We start from the raw sequence: 24,353 nt of genomic DNA, 5'->3' as shown, positions 1-24,353 counted from the left end.
GGGTGCCAAGGACTGCTGGCAGCCGCCAAAAGCCAGGGGAGAGGCATGGACGGTTTCTGCCTCAGAGCCTCCAAAAAGGAATCAGCCCCGCAGACACCTTGGTTTCAGACTTCTGGGCTCCAGAACTGTGAGAAAATAAATTTCTGTTGTCATAATGCACCCAGCCTGGGGTAATCTGTTACTGGAGCCCCAGGAAACTAATACAATGCTCTGCCACACACGAAGTACAAACGTAAATTCCAGATATAGCAAAGGTTACACATAAAAAGCAATGCTATCAATGTATTAGAAGAAAGTTTTGAAAACTATTTTTATAATTCATAGGCTGGAGAAAGCTTTCCCAAACAAGGTGTAAAACCCAGATGTCATATAGAAAAGGACTGACATATTTGTGTACATTAAAAACAAAACAAAACAAAACTGTACATCAAAAGGGACTAGTAACAAGTTAAAAGACAAGTAACAGTTTAGAAGAAAATATTTATAGTATATAGCAGAGTCAGGGTTAATATCCAGAATAGCCAAAGTGATCCTACAAATGATGAAGAAAGACAAACGACCCAAAAGAATTATTCAAATGATATAAACTGGAAATACACAGAAGAAATAAAAAAGGCCAATAAAAGCTTTATAAGTAAATATTTACAAGACTGATAATACCCAGAGTACATAAAGATACAAGGATATGGGCACTTTGTTCAGTGCTGGTAGAACTATTTATATGTATTACAAGGATATAGTATCTTCGTAATAGCAAAAAATTAGGAATGATCTAAATATCCAGTAATAGAGAAATAAAATATTTTATGGTATGGCCAAACCGTGGGATACTATATAGCCATTAAAAGGAGAGATAGACCAAAATACAAAGAGCTTTAGAACATACTGTTAAAGGGGAAAGAGCAAATAACAATAAATATAGTGAGATATAATTTATGATTTAAAAAAACTATAACTGTGATTAGTACATATACTGCTGTATAATCATGCAAAGAACGTTTGGGAGGAAAAACACCAAAGTGCCAACAGTGCTCCCTCTGGGGAGAGAAGTGAGTATGTGGATGTGTTGGTTTTGTGCGTGTGTCTATGGGGTGAGGTGAGAGTCACTTTGACATTTTCCTGTGTTGTATGAGTTTTTCCAATACAAATGATTCCTTATTTATTACATAAATATAACAGAAAGGAAAATCATAATAAGCACCTAAAAAGCCATTGTTCAACCTGCTCGGCTTTCTGTGCAACATGGTTCAGTACATGCATGCCAGTATTTTGAAGTATACTTAGAAATCTGATGAAGTAAGAAAAGCACGCTGCCTCGAAAAATACATGAAAGGTACTATTTTTAAAAACATGACATGACACATGCTTTTAGGGTCATCATTTTTTAAAGTGTCAAGGTGTCTTGTAAGCTCTTGGGAAACAACGGCTTTGATTTTTCTAAATAACGCTGTAGCAGGACCTAGCTTGGGGAGGTGAGAGAAGCATCGAGAGCAAAAGCACTGGACTGGAGTGTAACAGACCTTGGTGTCATTCTAGCAGGCCAGCACTTAGCTACACGACCTTGGCTCCTCAGCCTACCGTCCTAGCTACCTCAAGGACTATGGCGAAGACTAAGAAACAACATATGTGAAAACACTGAAGCCGTGCATAAAGTACAATGCAAATGCACTTTACTGTAGAAGCCGCCCATTCATTATCATTTAGTGTAGTGGATTCTATCTGCCCAAAAAATGCTAAGTTCTTAACCCAACAGATAAATGTGCTCAGGCAAGGGCAGTGAGGGCAAAGAAGGGAAATTGAGAATAAGCAAAGCGAAGATTTTCACAGGCAGCTGAAAACATGTGACTGACACCAAGTGTTGATATCAAAGATTTGGAGACTAATGATGGCTGTAAGAGCGGTCTCTCAAAGCAATGAATCTCAGTGGGCGATCAGAGTGGAGAAGGCAATCAGAATCTTGGACAATCTTACATTTAGGAAATAAAACTTTTACTGGTTTTCTGATGTAGATGTACAAAGTTTAGCTGTGCAAAATACTCTCGGCAAGTGGAGAATGGGTATCGGCCTCGTATCACTGATTGTAAAATTGGAGGAATGAGGATCACACCTCGTACCAGGATATTGGTGTGGGAGGGTTCACAAGATTTTTATGTTTAGCAGGAGGAGGTGCGGGCTTAAAAAAAAAAGTGTAAGAAATATTCAATGGAATACCCCTTCCCTTAAAATTGCAAGCAAAATATTATGCAAATGTATATTTTTCTGGGGAAAGGATCTATACAGGGTTCTTCACATCCTCCAAGGGGTCCAGACTCAGAAAAGATTAAGAACTACTGGTGTAGACCAGGAGAAGAGTAGCAGCTGAAGATCCAGCTCAGGGAATACAATAGAACTCAGCAGGAAGAGGTGGAGCCAAAGAAACAAGAACACACGGCTGGAAATGGCCGTGGTGTTTCTGAGATACTTCGGGGGGTTAGAGTACAATGATTGTACTAGTTAGAGAATGTCAGTTTTATGAAACAAGTCTTTATATTTGTTGTAATGTGTAAGACTTGCACAACAGGGTCTGTCATTTTGTCTATGTAATTATCACTTTGTGAGTAAGTGAAGGAATTACTGAATTAGAAACCCAGCGTAGCCAATGGGAAAGGGTTCTAATTTAAAAGCATCTGGGAGCTAGCATGTATGCATGACTGAATGCCTGAGCCATGACCGTGAGAACAGGGGAGCCGCTGAAGCTAGCTGCAGATTAGGATCGGTTTAGCAAGAATGGGCATGCACGGATAACCAGAGCACCAACCACAACAAAACTGGTGTCCAGGACTATGGGAACATTCAGAACCACCTGCATGTCAATCAAGAACAAATGCCAGCGTCCAGGATGGTCAGAAAATTCAGGAATGAAGAGCAGCAAAAGGACCTGTCATCATGAAAAGTCACATACCAAAAACAGTCCATAAAGGAGTGCCAAAAAAACATCTTGAACGAGATTTCATGCAGAAATTAAACTATATTCCTCCACCACAAGTTGGCCTGGGAGCTTTTGCTACCCATTGTGACAACAGGACCTAAGTGTGATTGTGCTTGAGAGTCCTAGGGGTCATTCTGGAAATTTGTAAGAGGTATTTTTGGTTAACACAATGTTGGAGGAAGGGGCTAGGCTACTGGCATTTAGCGGATACAGATCAGGTAATTCAGACATCCTGCAATTTTTTAATAAGAAGTTTCACAAAAAGCTCAGCTGTTTAGGAGAAGGTCATTATGGAGAGAGAAGCTTAAATGAAAGAAAGGCACTGTCTTGATCTTATAAAATAACATATTCTGCACAATGTTATTAATAGTGTTTATTTATTACTAACATTATTATTAATTATTAAGATATTATAGTACAGGGGCCGGCCCGGTGGCGCAGCGGTTAAGTTCGCACGTTCCGCTTCTCGGCGGCCAGGGGTTTGCTGGTTCTGATCCCGGGTGCGGACATGGCACCGCTTGGCACGCCATGCTGTGGTAGGCATCCCACATATAAAGTAGAGGAAGATGGGCACAGATGTTAGCTCAGGGCCAGGCTTCCTCAGCAAAAAGAGGAGGAGTGGCAGTAGTTAGCTGAGGGCTAATCTTCCTCAAAAAAAAAAAAAAGATATTATAGTACAGCTACTGCAAAAACAATGAAACTGGTTGTAGATGTAACAGGATATTGGACACTCCTTTTAACAGTTAGAAAGAAACACTAAATTGACACGTGAAATTTAGAGATCTCACTGGATTTCACTAACCAAGGCTGTTTTAACCTACCTAATATTTCCATCCTATATACTTAACATTTTTTTCACACAATGAGAAACATTACGAAAATTCCTCATTTGGGGGTTACTGGGTTTATTCCACTTTATTCTGACGCTGTCCTGAGAGATGCACCCTACAGATCCCCTCCAGCCTACTGTAGGACTCCTCCTTTACAATCCAGCCTTGTCCCATCGCCAATTAAAGGATAGGGGATCCAAGGGGTTTTTGTGTGTCTTTTTCAAGTATTAGAGACTGGATTTATGCCTCATTTGGTGAACTTTCAAGGTAGAAAATATGCTTTCTGGAATACTTTGCCATCAGCTGTACCCCATCCCACAGCATAAAAGGAAATTTTTTTTTAAAGCCCAGCTCATTTGTGAGACTATCACACGCTACTTATTTTCATATCCAAACTTCTCATATCTGTAAACTTTCATATTTTATTTCCTAAAATGCCATAATCTGTCTTTCCAGGCTTCTTCCTACTATTAAAGGTGCTTCTTTCCCTCTTTTGCTTATCATAAATAAATCAGTCTACCTTGTTATTACTTGATGCAGTTTTTTAACCTAGTGTCATCTCTGCTCTTTTATCTTCCTACACGTTTTGTATTGTGTAACTCTCTGAGACCCAAACTTATATTCATTACCAATGTCTTATCTGCAAAGAGGGAGAAAGGAAATGACGAAGTTGGGAGATTCAGAGTAGGGGAAGGTTTGGGTCACAGGGGAATACAGTTGAGAGCTGACAATGGATGCATAAACTGGACAGCATGAATTTGTACTAGAGATGGTCACCCTGGTTTCATGAGTCTCCATGACAATGCAGGTTGCTCAGAAGCAGAGAAAACAAAAAGGAGGGGACTAGGGCTGATGACAGGCATGGTAAAACTGGTCATGTCACTCCTCTGCTTACAATCCTTCCAAGGCTTCCCATCCTCAACATGACCTTCAAGAGCCTCCACCCTTTAGCACTGCCTGTTTCTCCAGCCTCTGCTCGTACCGTTCTCCCCTTGGCTTTTGAAGGCCCATCATTCTCGCCAATTCTCGTGACTTTTGCATATACCTTTCCTTTTGTCTGTCATCCTCTATTCCCAGCCTGCACCCTTTGCTTCAGCTTAAAAATCTCTTCCTCAGAGAAGCCTCTCCTGACCCCCAAATCCAACCAGAACACTCTATCACTAGTCTGTCAACATATTCTTTACTTGTCTTTCAATAGACCTATCACAATAACCCATTTATTTGCATGAATACTCTTTTCCTACACGGGAATAGCTCTGTGGAGGCAGACACCTGGTCTATTTTGTTGACTGCCTAAATTCCCATCACCTAGCCTAGTGCCTGTCGCCAGCAGGAAGAGCAGGAGTTGAATTTATTGAATGAGTGAATGAATGGCAGGAAGAGTTAGCTATGGGACCTTGGGCAAGTTTTTTTTTTTTTTAATTATATCTCCATTTTCTCATCTGTTAAATGGAGATAATGATAGTAAGTAGCAACCTCAGAAGTGCCATGTGGATTAAAAGAGACAACGTGTGCTTAGCATGGTGCCCGGGATATAGTAAAGGCTAGGAAATGTTATTATTATCGTCATTAAAAATAAGCCCTATGAACAATCAGAATGCTCGTACATCACTGGTAGGAATGCAGAAATTATACAGCCACTTTGGAAAATGGTTTACCAGTTTCTTATAAAGTTAAACACAGACTTACCACACAACCCAGCAACCCCACTTCTAGATATTTACCCAAGTGAAATGAAAACTTATGTTCACACAAATACCTGCACATGAATGTTTATAGCGACTTTATTCATCATTGCCAAAAACCAGAAACAACCCAAATGTCCTTGAACCAGGGAATGGAGAAACAAATTGTGGTCTATCCATACAGTGGAACACCACTCAGCAAGAAGAGAGGAACCACAGCTATATGCAACAACACGGACGAAACACAAATGCATTATGCTAGGTGAAAGAAGCCAGACTCAAAAGGTGACATATTATATGATTCCATTTATATGACATTCTGGGAAAGTAAAACTATAGGGACAGAAGTCAGGTTAGTGGTTGGCAGGGAATGAGGTGGAGCATGAGGAAATTTGGGGGGATGATGGAACTGTCCTAGGACTTGACTGTGATGGTAGTTACATGACTATATGCATTTATCAAAACTCATGGACTTATAAACTGCAAGGGTGAATTTTACCACAGGGTAATTATTTCTTAATGTAAAAAATGAAAGAAAGTCCAAGACAGGTGGATATAATTACTTTTTGCTTTTAAAAAAAGGCATTTATATTTTCTGATCATAAAAGTACTACAGGCTAATTGTAGATATTTTGGGAAAATGTACAAAGAGTGTGCATTCCATCACCTGCAGAAAAGTACTGTTTCTGTGTTACCATTTTTATAGGCACAAAAGACACACTCACATAAACTTGGACCATGTTTTCCGAGATATATTAAGCACATTTTTTCCACGTCATTAAATAATTTTCAAAACCATGATTTTACGAGTCAGTAATATTCTATTGGATAGCCAAGTTATATTTTTAAGCTTTCCTTTATTGTTAGAAATAATATTGCTTCCATCTTTTCTTCACTACAAACAACTTTCATGAAATTTTTTTAAAAAGCTCCGTGGGGCCAGGGACTCTTCCATCTTGGAGCTTCAGTGTTTAACTGGTAAAACAGCTCTTCCCTTGGCTGCAATTCTCTGTTTTAAGCGTCTGCAGGAAGAGTGTTCCACAGGGTGATCCGGCCTCCTTTTCCTTTGCGGCGCATAAGGGCTAGACACCCTAATATTACCTGTATTCCCAGCTTGCATTTGCATAGCGCGTTTTATGTTTAACCCTCACCACATCCTTATAGGGTAAGCCCGGCAGATGGAGTCATTTGTTCAAGATCACACAGTCGTGGAACGGGACTTGGACTCCAGATAGCCAGCGTCTCAGAAAGGAAACATTTCCCCAGCGGCGGGCACTGCCTAATCTGGCTCTTCCCCCGACACACGCCCCCCACCCGAGGAGGAAGCTGCAGACACCCCCATAAAACTCTGCCCAGAGGCTTGGCACACGGGCAACTTTGACAAGTGGACGCTGTCCCATCCTACAAATTGTCCTTGGCAACATCGCCACTTACCAGCTGGGGTCATTTCTCCCCCGATGGCAGGGGGACACCTACTGCCACTGACCAAGGGGGCCCTGGGAGCTGAAGGATCGCCGGTTTCGCAGCCCGCGAGCGGGGCAGTCGGTGGGTCGCGACGCTGCCGGGGCTTACCCTCACTGAGGGGTCCTGCCGTGGCGGCCAGGCCCCCCTCAACACCAGGGCCCTCAGTGGGGGGCGCCTTCGGCGAGGGGAAGAGGGCCCCCACCGGCTTAAGGAGAGCTGAGGGCGACCGGGCGCCGCCGGACTACAGCGCCGCCGGGGGAGTCTCCCGAGACGTGACAGGAATGCCTCCTCCGGACGCCCAAAGGTCAGTCCTCCACTATCCCAGAGTGCCCCGGATCCCGGAAGTGCCTGGCTTCCCGGAAGTGCCCGGCTGGATGACAGAGCCGAGGCTTGCCTGAGCGGTGCATCGCGAGGGTTGGGGTTCTGGGACTTGGGTGACGGCTCGAGATCAGACTCGGGGTTGGGGTGGGCGTCGGAAGGGAGCTGGGCGGCGGGATGATGGAGGAGGAGGAACTGGAGTTCGTGGAGGAGCTGGAAGCCGTGTTGCAGCTCACTCCCGACGTGCAGCTAGCCATCGAGCAGGTGAGCGTTCCGCCCCCTGAGAGGAGGAGAGTGCGGAGGATGGGGTAGCTCTCGGCGGGGAACCTGGGGTGGGACGGGGAGGAAGCGATCTTTGGACTGAGAGTGGGGAGCTATGCACAGAAGAGAAAGGAAAGGCGTGGGAGGAGATTGTCGGAGGGAGATCTGTTATCAAGACTTCCTTAATACCACCATGTCATCAGCTGGTTTAATCTGCTAGTGCACAATGCCTGCTTATTTTCCCTTGTCTTTGGAACCTCGTTGATATCTGTGGAACTTTTCACTGTTGCACATTCTGTTAGTTGCACCAAGATGTTAAAATTACACATGTTGGTGAAAATTTAAGATTCACCTTAACAGATATTTTATTAAGCATCTGTTGTGTGTTAAGCTTTATAAAATGAGAAAAGATATGTTTTTTGCCACCCAGTAGGGAGGAAAGAAATAATGCATAAAACAAGACAGAAAGATGGCAGTTATTTTTAATCCCCTATCTTTATACAGGTATTTCCAAGTCAGGATCCTCTAGATCTAGCTGATTTCAATGCTGTGGAATATATCAATACCCTGTTCCCAACGGAGCAAGTAAGTATGGAGTTTACTTCATTTCAGTGGCTTCTGGCTCATCCAAAGTGTTATGATTGGTGCATTATACCAGATAATCTAAGGGGTCTTGATAAACAAGTGAGAGTTAAATTCATATCAAACTCTGTTGTAACCAATTGGAGGGAAATTTGCTAATACCAAATACTGTTGTTGTGTTAGAGTAGAATTCTTAATATAGGAAACATATTATTGGAAATTGTACCTTTAGGTTGTAAGAGTCCCCGCAAATTTTCCTTAATAAATTGGAATGTGGAAAGGATTTTTAAAATGTAATAGAGAAAAGTGGAAGTGATAAACCTGGAGTCGTAAAGCTACTTTCACTTCTATTTGACGATGTAAATTTTCAGACTTTATGTTTTGTTTTGTTGACTTATTTGCCTATACAGATGGGTTGTTCTTACAAAATGAGTTTTTGGGCATTTAGGTGAGAAGTAGACCAGAATTAGAAGCAGCAGAGTTGGGAGAAGGTCAACTAGAGTTCTGCTTGGTTTTTCATTTATTAATTCAGCAGACTTTCAGTGGGCGCCTGTCAGGTGTTGTCGGTCACTGTGCCAGGCGCTGGGGATACAGAGATGAATAAGACCCAGTTCATGCCCTAGAAGTGTACGTGATCAAGTGGGGAGAGGCACTGGTGAAGCTGTAAGAGAGGTATGTACCGATTCAGTGAGCAACAGAAGAATAGTTCTTCTTAGGAAAATCAAAACCTCAGAGAGGAGGCAGCCCTTCTGCGAAGTCTTAAAGGATTGCTTTATTCATTTAGTCAAACTCAGCAATCATTTATTAAGTGTCTGCTAAGTGCCAGGCGCTGTTTTAGAAACTGTGGAGAAAAGGTAAACGTAACAGGCAAGTTTCTGGTCTCATGGAGTCTAGTGTGGGAAGAGAACAATAAACAGATCAACACATAATTAAACAAGAAGTTATCAAGTACGGTTGATGCTATGATAAGAAGCCAGTGCAGTGATAGAGCATAACAGCATGGGGGGGGGGGGGTGCCTTCAGATGGGTGGTCAGAGAGGGTCTCTCTGAGGTGCTTACCTTTATGCCGAGACCTGACACCCGTGAAGGAGCCAGGCTGTGGCAATCTGGCAAAACACTGTTCTAGGCAGAGTGAACCGCTAGGTGAATCTTCCAGGATGACAGGGGAAAGAAGGTCATTGTAAACACAGAACAAAGACTCAGAGATGGGAAACCCAGAGTGTGCCCAGGGAGCACAGCCTCGTAGGAGATGAGGCTGAAGGGGTAGACAGAGCAAGGGTCCTGAAGGAACTGCATCCTCCGGGCTGTGGTCTCCGATTTTTTGGATACCGCGTGGCCCTCAGTGAAATATTTTCCACAGAACTAGTTTTCACTGGGCTAAATCTTAAGCCTGTACCCCCAAAATATTGTGTACATATCCTAGTACCAGTCTTGAATAAACTAGGTTTTAGGAGTGTTTGCTGTATAAATAAAGAATAAAAATAGAGGTTTTAATATTTCCTTCTCACACTCTAACGTGCAAACCCCTTGAGGATTCACCCACCCTACCCTGGAGGCTGCGCCTCTAGGCAGTGGGTGTTCATTGAAGGACTTTTGACAGGGTAATGACTGGATCAGATTCACCTTTTAAAAATTCCACCTGGCAGCAATGTGGAGGAGGAACTGGGGGAGGCAGAACTCGGGGCAGAAAGACCAGTCAGCAGACTACTGTGATGGCTCACTTCACAGGGATGATGGGAGTCTGACTGCCGACTGGGATGGAGAACAAGATCTAAGAGCTATTTAGGAGACAGAAGTCACAGAATTTGGTGGTTGAAGGGATGTGGAATCTAAAATTCACTCATTTACTCAACAAAAAACACCTCCTCTGCCCAGCTCTGTAAGAAATGTGGGGTGAGAGGGGTGAACAAGACAGATATGGTCCTTGCCAACACAGAGCTTCCAGTCTACCTTAATAGTTCATAATTACTCCATTAACAGATTCTAAGCAAATTAGTATGACTTTCCAATAACTTGTTTGTATAATTCTTAATTATTGTTACTTGCTCTCAAAAGAGCCCTAACTTCTACTACAACTGTAATAATAATTAACATTTATTGGCTGCTTACTATGCACCAGGCACCATTCTAAACACTTAACAATGATAAATTCTCCGCTTTGTTAACATGCTTGTTTTATGATGAGAATAATGAGGCACAGAGAGTTAAGAATGCTCCGCTTAAGTGTGGTAGCATTGCTTGAAGGAAGCAGGCTAAGCAGTGTGAAAGCAGAGCCCACAGGACCTTACTCAGTCTGAGGGATCCACAAAGGCTTCCCTGAGGATGTACCCTGCGCATTGTAGGCTGAAGGAAGGATTTTGAGCTTTGATGTCTAGCCTGGCGGACTGGGTGGGTGTTGACACCTTTACCCTATATTGGGAGTAAGGAGGAAGGGCAGATTTCAGTGGTAAGTAAGTAGGGTAGGGGTCAGGTGTAAAGGTGAGCTCAGTTTTGAACATATTTGGGCCATCCAAGTGGAAATATGTAGCTAGAAATTTGAGTCTGTAGCTCATAATCTCCATAATTTTTAATATTTTGGCCTATATCCTTCCAGACTTTTTCTAATGGGCATGTTAATTTTTAAATAAAGTTGGAAAAAATGGTATCGTACTGTGTGATTGTCTTTTCTGAGATTTCATAGCCTTTAGAGCTCATCATTTTCTGTTCTATGAAAGAGGAAGTCTAGGAATTAGCTGGAGATAGAAATTTGGGGACAACTGGTATAAAGATAGCAGTTTTAGCCATGAAAATATTTCATTTACCCCACCCTATCAAGAATGCTTACTCTCCAAAACAGAAATAAGTGTTAGATTTGAAAATTATGTGGGATACCACCAGGTTCTCACCTCTTCCTGATACGTTTTTGTATGTATTTGTTTTTAAACTACTAAAGGGAGCACAAACATTTGTTGTCCCACAGCTTGAGGTCTGTGTCTTGTCTAATTATGCCCCCCCGTACATGATAATGTGTAGTGAAGTTTCTTAGGTAACTCAGAAAAGTTAGGACCCAGGGTTACCTTTATTTCCCCAATCCCAGATTTACACATAGCAGTTCATCTTTCAACCCAGATTCTCATGGACCCTAATGAAAAGGTAATAGAAAGTAGTGGCATGGTTTATAATTTTTTTTTTTTTTTTTTTGAGCAAGATTAGCCCTGAGCTAACATCTGCCAATCCTCCTCTTTTTTCTGAGGAAGAGGAAGACTGGCCCTGAGCTAACATCCATGCCCATCTTCCTCTACTTTTACATGTGGGATGCCTACCACAGCATGGCTTGCCACCCAGTGCCATGTCCGCACCTGGGATCCGAACCAGTGAACCCCGGGCCGCCAAAGTGGAATGTACACACTTAACCTCTGCGCCACCGGGCTGGCCCCGATTTATAATTTCTTTTACCTGTTGCTAGATCTTGGGCAAAACCCATCTTTATACCTTATGGACCTGCAGTAAATACTTGTGAATTATGAGTTTAGACTAAAGTATAGTAGATGTCTGTATGTCAAGAACAAAATTAGTGTCACTCTAAGGAGGAGGGTGTGTATGTGTTTCTGTTGAGTGGCAACTACTTGCAGTGCATGTCGTTGCCTGGAGGCAGGAGTGTGGACTGGAACAGATACCCAGATGTTTCTATCTCACCAGATCCAGGTGGGAGGAGCTCAGGTCTGTATTTAACAGGGCTTCCTGGGTGGTTCTGAAGAGTAGCCAGGTTTGGTAACAATGATCTAGAAAACCTTTCTTGTCTCCCTGTAGGCAACTGAAGATAATCATTTGTCATGTTTTCCATTAGAGGTTTGATTAGGGGAAACTGGATAAAATTTATAAAAAATGAATATAATTAAGAAGTTTGAAAAAAGAATCGTATGAAACTATTTATAAAGAATTTTTAATGACCTCCAAAATGCTCTGGATCTATGTTGTCAAGTGAAAATAAATTAAATGTCAAGTTTAATTTTTTAAAAAACCTATGTATTTGCATAGAATGAACAGTAGAAGGTGATATACCAAAATGCTAATGGTGATTATACTCTGCTGGAGGTGCGAGTAATTTTATGTATTTTCTGTAATCAGCAAGAATTGCCAATAGAAGCAGGAAATATGGGGCCGGCCCCATGGCTGAGTGGTTAATCTCATGCTCCCCTTGGCCCGCCCAGGGTTTCGCCAGTTCAGATCCTGGGCATGCACCTAGCATCCCTCATCAAGCCATGCCGAGGGGGGGTCCCACATAGCACAACTAGAAGGACCCACACCTAAAAATATACAACTATGTACCGGGGGGATTTGGGGAGAAGTAGAAGATGACAAAAGAAAAAAAAAGATTGGCAACAGATGTTAGCTCAGGTGCCAGTCTTAACAAAAAAACAATCAGGAAATACTTTTCAATAATTAAAACATTTTTAAATGGTAGAATTAAAACTGTACAACCACATTACAGCTAAACGAGGTGAGTGGTTCAGAAAGAGAAGCAGTATCACTTCCATCTAGGGCAGCCCGTCTAGATTCCTGTGGAGCGTTTTCCCAACTCCAAGAGAGGCCCTCAACCCCAGGGTCAGGGAATGACTGCATAGCGAGGCACTGAACTGATAGCAGGGAGTGTGTCGTATCCCTGAGGTGTGTTGGGGTGGAGAAAAATAAGGTCAAGAACCATCGCATTAGAGGCAGCATGGTACGGCAGGAAAGAGCAGAGACCCAGGAGTCAGACAGACCGCGACCAAATCCAGCTGTGCTGAATGTTATATCCACGACCTTGGGCAAAGCATTTCTCCTTCCAGAGCCTATTTCTCCTTCTTGACACTGAAGAGGAAAATTGCCTAGTATGGTTGAGAGGATCAGGGGACTTAATTTCTATAAAATGTCTAGAAGGGTATTGCATATCAGATCCACATTAAACGCCAGCGCCTTCCGTTTTGCTTCCTCGAGAAAATCCGGAAGATAAAGGAAAAGTGGTCACCGTGGGTCCACCTAAGATGCAATCAAGCATTATAATTTTAGGATAGTTCTTCCTGGTCTTTTAATAGCTATATTCTTGGGGTACTTGATATTTTTAAGGGTTTTCCCCTTGTCAGCATAGTATCATAAGCAATCTGAGCCTCTCAAGTGGTGGCATAAAAGACCATCGACTAAATGTGGCCTCATTTATTTAACTTTTCTATTGATGGCCATTTAGGTTGTTCTCAAGTTTTTGCTCTTTTAAATGCAGTTGAACATCTGAAGGCGTACGTATTTTGCATTATTCTTCTTAGAAAAATTGTTATGACTTAAGCAAGACCTTCATGTCTAAGGAGTATTAAATTTAAGAAATGGTTACTGTACTACCAAAAATCAATGTTTATTGATGTGGAATGACCTCCAAGTTACATTGTTAAGTGAAAATAGCATGATGCAGGATGATGTGCATTATGTAAAGAACGGGCTGTAAGTTATGGGTGTGCTTTAAATACACAGACCGTCTCTGAGAAGATACAAAAGAAACTGGCTCAGAGCCGTTGCCTCTGGGGGCAGAACTGGGGGTGGGGGGGACAGGCAGGACAGGGAGAGGGGAAGCGTTACTTTTCACTATTTACCCTCTTTTCCTATTTGAATTTTTGATCATTTAGTGCTTTACCAATTTTAGGTAGATTACAACTTTTAATTTTTAAATTTTGATATAATTCCCATTTTCAGAAAAGATGCCAGAATAGTACAAAGAATTCATGCCACTCCACCCAGATTCCTCAAATATTAACATTTTTCAAACAGTTTTTTTAATACCAAAAAAATGTTTTTTAAAAAGAGATGGGTTCCGGCAGAGAGAGGCAAGGCAGAAACTGTTACGCCCATTTTGCATCTGAGGAAATAGAAACTCCGAGAGGTGAAACAGCTTGCCCTGTAGACATGCAGCAGGTTTGTGGTGGCAGAGTTGTGCCAAACCCAGGTCCTCTGACAACTCAGCTCCTCTTACCACAGTGGGGCTTCACACTCAGTCCTGTTTTGAAGTGACAGACTTGACAGTGGATTCCTCATTTAAAATAACTTCTCTTTTCTGAGATTCATCTTTACCTCAGTCTGTTCTTGGATTTCGGAAAATTCTGAGTAACGTTGGCTTTGTCAGAGCAGTAGGTGAGATATGAATGGCCCAGCCTGACATCTCAAACACTGTGCTCTGATTCTCTTACCAGACCTGCTCCTGGCAAGCTCCTGGCCGCCTCCTGCCAGCGCAGGTTGCCAGTAGCAATTTATAAGCACAATTCCTGCATAATCCCCAGTTGCTTCTGGGGTAAAATATCTGTTGAGAGAGAGGGGAAGAGGACTTAGAAAATTCTATTTTGAAAATTTAAGATGGTTCTATAAAATTGTACCATCTCTATTCCATTAGGGGGCACCATTTCCTCACATTTTCTGCTCCAAGAGATTGGAAATAGTCCATTTGTTTTTATTGTCATTGTCTTAAAAATAGAAATAACTTTATTACGATTACAATAGTAATGCATGGTAAATATAGAGCAATTATAAAATACTCATAGGCCGAAAGAAGAAACACTCAAAATCTCTCCTTCTCATAGATTACAAGTACGCTACTGATTTCATAGATTACAGCTACTAGTCCGTATAGATAACAACTACTAGTGTTTATCCTTCCAAACTTTTTTCTGGTGGACCTATACACTGAGAAAAAAATAGATTTATTTATTTATTGAAGTGTAACATAAAGTGAAAGAATACCCAAATATTAAATATACAACTTGATGAATTTTCACAAAATGAAAACAGCCATGTAACTGCCACCCAGACCAAAAAATAAAATAGTAAAAAAAAATCTTCAGATGGCACTTTCTTGCCTCCTCACGGTCACTACCTCCTTCAAAGATAACCACTATCCTGGCTTCTAACACTGGTTTCACTCATTTTTGAAGTAGGTAAATGAAACGGTACAGTATATACTCCTGTGTGTGGCTTTTTTTGTGCAACATTATGTTAGTAAGATTTATCCATGTTGTTGCGTGTTGTCGTCGTTCATTCATTTTCATTGCTGTGTTTTGTTGTATGACTTTGTCACTATCCTTTATATCAGGGGTCAGCAACCTTTGTGTAAAGGGCTAGATAGTAAATATTTTAGGTTTTGTCACCCATTCAGTCTCTGTTGCAGTTATTCAACTCTGGCTTTGTAGCTCAAAGACAGCTGTAGATAATGGCTGTGTTCCAATAAAGTTTTATTTACGAAGCATAGATGCCAGGCTGGAGTTTGCAGTAGTTGCCAACTACTGCTATACTTTTTTTAAAAAGTAAAAATTGTGAGGCTGGCCCCCTAGCTTAGTTGTTAAGTTCAGTGTGCTCCGCTTTGGTGGCCCGGGTTTGGTTCCTGGCGCAGACGTCCACCACTCATTGGCAGCCACTTCTGCAGTGGTGACCCACATGCAAAATAGAGGAAGATTGGCACAGATGTTAGCTCGGGGAATCTTGCTCAGCAAAAAAAAAAAGTAAAAATTGTATCATACTGTATGATTAAATTTTTTGAGATGTCATAAATAGCCGTTGTATATGGCTCATCGTTTCCCTGTAAAAGAGGAATTCCAGAAAGTGAAATAATAGCTGCTACTTTTCCTTCTTTATTATAGTCTTTGGCAAACATAGATGAAGTCGTGAACAAAATTAGACTGAAAATAAGGTAAGTAACACTGTATGATTATTAATAATTAATGAAAATTATATTGTTAATTTAGTTAATCACATTCTGGATCTCACTTGTCTGTGAGAGCACTGAAATCTCAAGTTTGCTGTAGATGGTAATTTTTAAAAAAATAATTCTTTTTTCCGAGTTTCCATATGAGCCTTGTGGCAAAGAATTTGAATCTTTGATCAGTTTTATGGAATTTCAGTCCAGTTCAATTATTTATAAAAAAGGAAGGAAGCTGTAACAGGCCGTTTGAAACAGTTGATTATAAAAGGAGACAAAAACATTTCTACAATATTTTTAATGTTTTTATTTCTCTAGCAGATTTGCCCTTTGTATTCCCAAGGCTTAGCTATGAAGATGGGCTTATATGTGTCTCCCTGAGCCACATATCAGCTAACAGTGTGGTCAGATCTGCTGGTTGGCATGGGTGCTGGCCCAGGATTAAACATTGTAATTCATCTAGGTTGCGATTGTCTAGGGTGGTCATCGAGTGTCCTTCCTGCCCAGGAGCCTTGTTCTCTTTTATCCGTGTCTGAATTTCCAGTTTTGACATTTGGTGGATACTTGGTCAATGTTTGTTCATTATAATTCTTGTTATAACGGTTGCTGTCATTACGTTAAATATAGGGTTTTTTTAATGATGAGGAGAAGGCTTCATTTTGAATCCAAGAGATGATTTTTTCCCCTTACAACCTTTGGGTTTTTCAGTGAAGAACTCTGCCATTAATATTTTATTGAGTTGGGTGCCTTAGGGAGTGCACAGAAGCCTGCTTATTATTTTGATGGACGTTAGCTATAACAATGCTAATGGAGACTGCTAAGTTGTCCAGGGTTTGCACAGGAAATGGAAATTCCCTGATGATCCAAAAATCGCTTGCGAGCCAGTTGTTTTCTGCCTTCTCCCACCATACCTCTAAGGGATTCTTCAAGTGAAAAATGAAATTGACTGATAGGAATTTCTGTGGTCGAGGTGCCATTGAATGGCCCCTGTTGAGCTTCAGGGGAAAAAGGAACTAGAGGCCACAGAGCTGTGTCCTACCCAGATTGCATTCTCAGGGCCCAGAGGGCAAAGCACTGATTTCATCTATGACTCTGGCCCTTTGTCCCTTTTAAGGTTCCTGAGGAAGTTCCTGAGGAACGATTTTGTGTGTGGTAATTTGAGTTCCCTGGCTTGTTCCCATAAAGTTTCAGCAACTTTACTAGTTGCTCCATGAAAAATACTAAAAGTTATATTGGTCCTTTAGGGCAGCTCTGAATATTAAGTGAAAATAGCCTTTTTTTAAAACAAAGACGACTCGTCAGTCTACGCTGGACTTGGCTTCTGCCCTACTGTGGCTGCTGCACTGGGGTCCAAGGCCTCAGGCTTCTCTATAGCCTTCCAGCTTGGTTGGTTTTCTGGATAAGGAGGTGCAATTTGCGGAAGTTGATGCATAAGTTACTTTTTTCTCCTTTGGTTAACCTAGAATAGAGATTATTTTAATGATTTATATCCTTTAACTTTTTGGCTAGGAGACTGGATGACAATATTCGAACTGTTGTAAGAGGTCAAACAAACGTGGGGCAGGATGGCAGGCAGGTAAGTAACTTATCCCTCCATGTTAATTATACTCCCCTGACTTCTTCCAGATCCAACAACCAAGTGACCAAAATGTGGATCTGCCTCCTTGCAGAGCACTTTCTCATTGATCTCCCCCATACACAGCAGGAAACGTGCAGGACTTGTCCCACTAATAGTGGGGGTAGGCTGCCCAGAGCAGCCAGGAACTCTCACTCGGTGTCCCTTGGACTAGAAGCATGTATTGTGGCCCAGCTCACCCAGGACCTGGGGCATGCAAGCTGAAATGAGAAAACTAGTCTCCTTGTCTTTCTCTTTAGTGTCAGATGCCCCTTGTGCCTTCCTTTATTTTGTGTACTATGGCTAAATAAGATTACTGCTTTCATTTATCAGCTGAGTTGTTGGAATTTTGATATTACTTTTGTTGCTGCAAAAGATAGGAGTAGCCTGTGCATCAAAAGACAGTATCAGGGGCTGGCCCCGTGGCCGAGTGGTTAAGTTCGTGCGCTCCGCTGCAGGCGGCCCGGTCTTTCGTTGGTTTGAATCCTGGGTGCGGACATGGCACTGCTCACCAAACCACGCTGAGGCAGCATCCCACGTGCCACAACTAGAAGGACCCACAACGAAGAGTATACAACTATGTACTGGGGAGCTTTAGGGGGAAAAGGAAAAAAATAAAATCTTGAAAAAAAACCAAAAAAAAACCAGACAGTATCAGGGGCCAGCCCCATGGCTGAGTGGTTGGGTTCGCACGCTCCGCTTCAGTGGCCCAGGGTTTTGCTGGTTCAAATCCTGGGCGTGGACATGGCACCACTTGTCAGGCCATGCTGAGGTGGCGTCCCACATGCCACAACTAGAAGGACCCACAGCTAAAATATGCAACTATGTACTGGGGGGATTTAGGGAGAAAAAGCAGAAAAAAAAAAAAAAGAAGATTGGCAACAGTTGTTAGCTAAGGTGCCAATCTTTAAAAAAAAAAAAGTATCAACAGAGTAAAAAGGCGGCCTACAGAATGGGAGGAGATATTTGCAAATCATACATCTGAGAAGGGATTAATATCCAGAATATATAGAGAACTCCTAAAATTCAACAACAACAAAGTAAATAACCTGATTCAAAAATGGGCAAAGGACTTAAAGAGACATTTCTCCAAAGAAGATATATGAATGACCAAAATGCACATGAAAAGATGCTCACCATTGCTAATCGTTAGGGAAATGCAAATCAAAACTACAGTGAGGTACCACCTCAGGCCCCTTAGGATGGCTACTATCAACAAAACAGAAAACAGCAAGTGTTGGCGAGGATGTGACGAAATTGAAACACTTATGCACTGCTGGTGGGCGTGTAGAATGGTACAGGCGCTGTGTAAAATAGTATGGTGGTTCCTCAAAAAATTAAGAATGGAATTGTTATATGATCCAGCAATTCCACTTCTGGGTATATATCCAAAAGAATTGGAAGCAGGCTCTTGGAGAGATATTTGTACATCCAAGTTCATAGCAGTGTTATTCACAGTAGCTAAAATGTGGAAGCAACCCAGGTGTCCATCAACAGATGAATGGATAAGCAAAATGTGATATATACATACAATGGAATATTACTCAGCCTGTATGCTACAACGTATGTACTTTATGCTCAGCATATGCAACAACGTGGATGAACCTTGAGGACGTTATGCTAGATGAAATAAGCCAGTCACAAAAAGATGAATAGTGTATGATTCCACTTACGTGAGGTACTTAGAGTAGTAAAAATCACAAAGATGGAAAATATAATGGTAGTAGCCAGGGACTGAGGGAGAATGAGGAGTTATTGTTTAACGGGTATAGAGTTTCAGTTTTATAAGATGAAAAGAATTATGGGGATGCACAGTAATGATGGTTGCATGACGGTGTCAATGTATATAATACCATGGAACTATACAGTTAAAAATGGTTAAGATAGCAAACTTTATGTTATGTGTATTTTACCACAATAAATTTTTTTAAAATCAAGATGGAAATAAAGTTCATATATTGCAAAAAAAAAGATAGTAGTGACCTAACATAGCTGCAATTCCTCATACCTAGTTCTGTCTACAAACAGATAACTTGATTCATTTCAAAATTTTATGGTTCTTTTTGGATCCAGCTAAGGAGGGCTGTTGAAAAGGAATGAAGGGAAAAAGAATTGTGTGGGGAGGTGGTATTCTTCAATGATTGAAGGGCCAGATGTTATCTATTAACCATTTTCCTTTTCATTTGGATTCTGTTCTTCTGTTTAGGCATCATATTTCAGAAATTGCTATCATAACAGAAATGCTGAGCATGCCTTTTCTAGTATTTCTCTCATGCGTGTCTGGTCCTTTCTTTTCAATACTAATTCACTTAGGCTGGGTATGCTCCTTTGTAATAGCTTCAGTTCCGTTATTTGTCCTGTTTGGTATTTTTTAGTACAACTCATTTTTTAAAATGTTCATGATGCTACCCAGATTATTTTTAGGTGGGAGGTGTAACCCTCTGTAGAAATTTCCTGATCTCTCATATTCCTGTTTCTGCTATTAGTAGCTCACAGGTGTTATGAGTCCCTTTCTTTTTCTTTTACATTTTTGGTTTTATCCATTTCTCTATTTTTCACTACATTTTATGACTACCTTTCTTTTCCTCTTAATCATCTTCTGTTGGCCTATTTGTAAGTAGTCTGTCTTCTTCCTTATTGTCATCATCAGTATTTGTGTATAGACATATCAGGTTCCCTAAACTGATCCTATTTCCTAGTCTTTTCATGGTTCTTAGTCCTTATTGCTTTGTTTTTGTCTGTTTAGGTTTCTCCCACGAAGTATCACTTCTCTGGCAGGCGAGGCCCATGTAAACGGGGCCCTTAGAGGTAATAAAGAGTATCAGGGTAGCCTGCAAACGCTCCAGCCTCGCTCTGCTCTTTAACTTTCCTACTATGTGTCTGCTCATGTCATCCCTTTTCAGAAACCTCAGTGGCCTCTATCTACCGGATTAAATCTAAGTTGCTGTTGCTTGGCATTCTAGGCCTCCATCTCTCTTTCCGGTTTTGTCTCCTGCTGTGACTCATGTGAAGACGCAGTGCTCTGCGGGCATCCCCTGTGCTTTCTGGGCCTGTGCTGATGCGCTTCTTTTTGCCTGCAGTGCGCTCTCTACTCTTTTTCTTCCAGTAGCTTTAATTCAAAATCTTACCCATCTAAGGCCTAGCTCAAATACCACTTCTTTCATGAAATTTTCTGTTTAGCCCATCTGGATATCCAATAGGAAGCAGAATTTTAGAACTAGAAGGACTTGGAACTCATCTGGTCCACTCCTCTCATTTTACAGATGAGAAAATTGATCCCAGCATCCCTCAATTAGATGTATATCCTTTCTGCCCACAAACTCCTACAGCTGTGTGCTTGTACTTTTCATCTGGCTTTTGTGTGGCTTTCTTTGATTTACTAGTAAACACATCTTGTCCCGTTGACTAGTTTTTAAGCTCCTCGAGGCAAGAACTGTATCTTCCTCATCTTTGTGTTTCTTGGAACACATAGTCCACGTGTAATAACATTTTATTCACCTATTGAATATTTGGTCTTTGTGAGATTATTTCTCGATTGTGAATGACCAAAAGCCCTTTAGCATGAAAACATCATTTCTATCAGTGTGTGTGTTCCTTTAAAGTTGTTCAAAGCTTGATTTGTGTATGACTAGTCCCAACTTACGACTATTTGGAATAACACTACTGTTTAGTGTGATGCAGCCTATATTTAGAATGGCTCACTAGAAACCTTAAAATGCTTATGAAGAGGGTCTCAGGTATTTAAAATTCCAAGAATGTGAAAATAAAGTGAATGATTCATCAGGACCTTTTGTTGGATCATGCTATGTAGGTATATATCTTCTAGTTATTTACGTTTTTACCTCTGGTCACAAACTGCAGTATGGGAGGGTTAGGCCCAGAATTAGACAGCCTACAGGAATGTCGGCCTTCCCCACCTTCATGTATTAATAGGTTACAGGTTGCTGCAGCAGAGCGGTTCATATTTCAGAGAGCAAGACCACACTTTCAAGAATGTTTAGATAGCATTTCAATCTGTGATGGAATTTTGTATTCGTCTCCTTAGAATCCAGACAGAAAGGAAGCCCAGAAGAAATAATTGCTTTTCCTGTCATCCCCTCCATCTGTCTTTTCCAACAGTTTGTAATGCAAGCTGAAGTAGAGACTTTTTTTTTCCAGGGAGCTTTTGAGTCCTATCCTTGTCAACTCCTAGGAGTGAAAGCCTTGCTGTCCAGCCCCAGCTGGCCGGTGGTTTGCTGAAAAGAAACTATTTGACTGGCACAGGCTTGGGAGAATTATGGATGTTCCAAAATATTGAGTTTTATAGGTCAAGAGGCCCCAGGTTCCCCACTTCCCTGGAACAGAGGAAAAGTTTGCTTTCACAACTTGTTTCCTAAGCTTCTGCGGAACACTTAGGAGGAAAGCAATAATATGGGCAAAAGGAAGTTTTCTTTTTATAAATTTCATCTTGTGTTCAGCCAGAACAGATGTACTTTTTAATCTGTATAAGTCAGGGGGAAGTGTTTACTTCACATTCATGGTGTCTTAAAAGACATTTTTAGCAGAAAAATTCTTTTTGAAGAGCAGTGTTTCTGATTCAAAAATTATTTGTGAGGAGGAAGTGACTTAGAAATTGAAGACACAGTGAGGCAGTTTCTTTAGTTTTTTGAAGTTTCTAAAATACCAGCTGCCTGGTTAGCACTCTGCTACACATGTTGAAGAGCCTTTGATTGCTGACCACCTCCTACGTGGGTGGACTTAAAGTGGTCTAGTCTGTGACCTCTTCTAAACAGACTGTGATGCTGACACAAAGTTAATACAGCGCGAATTCTCCCCATTTTTATCTGTTGAAATCATCAGGCAAAAGCTTTAATTAAATGCCCACATGTTTGAAACTTTGTGGATAAGATGAGTCAATTCAGTAAGTACACGATCTGATATGCTATGCAGCTTACACAGCTTCCCAAGAATTAAAATGGATAGCTTGAATGTGGGTAGCAACAGAGGTGAATAGAGGAGTGGGGTAGAAGAAGAAAAAGTTGGCATGTGAAATTTCAAGAGTGGCCAAACCTTGGCCAATTCCCAGTAAGCTCCCTGAGGATCACCGGGAGAAGATCAGCCAGTGGGCTTCTGTCTCTTGAGTGGCGCTTGGCTACAGTGTAACTGTTGCATCAGAGCAAAACTAAGGTTTGGGAGGGAAAAAAAATTATTGTTGCCATCTCTAGCTCTGCTCACTAAAGCTTTGATTTGGAAGAAGCTTTAGATAGTTGTAGTGCAACCTTCTACCCAGTTCAGGGATCTTTCTGTGACATCTCTGACGTTTCATTATCCTGCTTCTGCTTGGATACTTGGCAGTGGTGGGAACCCACTCCTTTATTGTTCCTCAGGACAATCTGTTCCAGATTTGTACAGCTTGAATTGTAAGAAACTTCTTTCTTAGACTGAACTGAAATAGTGAAATGGACCTGATTGTGACTTCTCATTGATCTGAGTTCTGCCAGCTGGAGTGGCGTAAGTCTAATCCCTTTTCCTTATTACAGCTTCTAAAATTAAAATGAGTATTACGTTCCTTTCTGAGTGTTCCTTTTTCTAGGCTAACCATTCTTAGTTTCCTCAACTTTATGATATAATTTCCAGACCCTTTATCATCCTGGTTGCCTTGCAGTTTGTCAGCATCCCTCTTAAGATGTGGTTCCTGGCCAGGAGTAGACAGACTGAACATATAGTGGGACAGTTTACCTCCTTTTCTAGTCTGGGCTTGTTAACTGGGGAACTAGGAGTTCAGGGGGGCCATCAACTCCCTGAAATTAATTGTAAATTTTTGTATGGATAGACGTATTTCTAGAGAGAAGACTCACTGATTTTTCTCGATTCTCTAAGGAGTGTGTGACTCTTCAAAAGTTAAGGGCCACTGATTTAGACAATGTTCTTCCATTACCTTGAATTGGGTGAAATTTTTGGCAGCTCTATCACACCGATGGCTTCTTTCGAGTTGGCAGTTATCTGAAACTCCCAGGTCAAGAGTTGCAAACAGATGCCCACGGCACTGAAAGAGTAACCTAAATGGCTTCAGCAGGCCAGTGTGAATCCGTGTGCACCCATTGGGGGAATGGATGCCCTGTCTAAAGGGGACGGCCACAACTCAATTCTAACCAATTGTCGTGGCTGAATGCAGACCTAGGGTTGCCAGATCTATCAGTTTTTCAAAAGAAGCTGGAAATCCGGATTTTTTGGGGACTCTCCCAATTTTTAAACGTTGGCTTAGTGTTTTTTGCAAATACCGCAAAGGCCAAGCAAAATATATCTGTGGGCCAACAGTTTGCAGTATCTGCCACAGGTCTTTTTTCATATGAACTGCTTTTCAACTTTTCCCTCCTCTATTTGTTTAAGGGATTCTTTGAAATTAAGTGCTGGACTTTATGGGTCTCAACCCTGGTTTCTTCTTGCTAGTTTTGCTTGATTCTTCCAGCCTGTCGAGACCCTTTGGAATCTTGATAACCTTCCCATTTTATCATTAGCACATTTGCCAGACAAGCCTTCTATGTCTTCATTCAAGTTGTAGATGAAAAGGTTGAACAGGAAGTGTTCAGGCCGTGTGGCATGCTATTAGAGACTTATCGTTCTTCCATTTCTTATCCTCATTTTAATACAAAGTGCCAGGCCAGAAAACGAAGATTTCTTCCTGTCCTCGGTATCTATCCAGGACCATGTTTCTTAATTTTTCCATGTCTTGATTTTCCCCAGAAAAGGAAGCTAATCATACTTGCATTCATCTCTTTTCGTAGAGATATTATACAGATTTATTAACTAAGCAGAGCATGTTGCCTTCCAAGGAGAAAGTGTTCTTTGCTTTTCATCCTCAAAATTAGCATATCATCTAATTCACACGTTAGAACAAAAATAATTGTGCTCTCCAAGACCGTGAAGTAGGTAGAGGTGGGACTTCACAGCATAGCGCTGA

The 24,353-nt window shown here is 41.4% G+C and overlaps 1 protein-coding gene across 1 annotated transcript in view; it reads left to right on the top strand.

Moving 5' to 3' along the window:
• The first annotated feature begins 7,345 nt into the window (after window positions 1-7,345).
• VPS53 (VPS53 subunit of GARP complex) overlaps window positions 7,346-24,353 on the top strand; it is a 136,204-nt gene continuing 119,196 nt past the window's right edge. Inside the window, exons 1-4 of the mRNA XM_046675849.1 lie at window positions 7,346-7,529; window positions 8,031-8,111; window positions 15,740-15,789; window positions 17,308-17,374. Of these exons, the coding sequence (XP_046531805.1) occupies window positions 7,443-7,529; window positions 8,031-8,111; window positions 15,740-15,789; window positions 17,308-17,374 (285 nt within the window). The 5' untranslated portion in view covers window positions 7,346-7,442. The remainder of the gene's footprint in view (window positions 7,530-8,030; window positions 8,112-15,739; window positions 15,790-17,307; window positions 17,375-24,353) is intronic.

The sequence above is a fragment of the Equus quagga genome, chromosome 11 (assembly GCF_021613505.1).
Source record: "Equus quagga isolate Etosha38 chromosome 11, UCLA_HA_Equagga_1.0, whole genome shotgun sequence".
NCBI lineage: Eukaryota > Metazoa > Chordata > Mammalia > Perissodactyla > Equidae > Equus > Equus quagga.
This window is presented reverse-complemented; position numbering and strand designations above follow the sequence as displayed.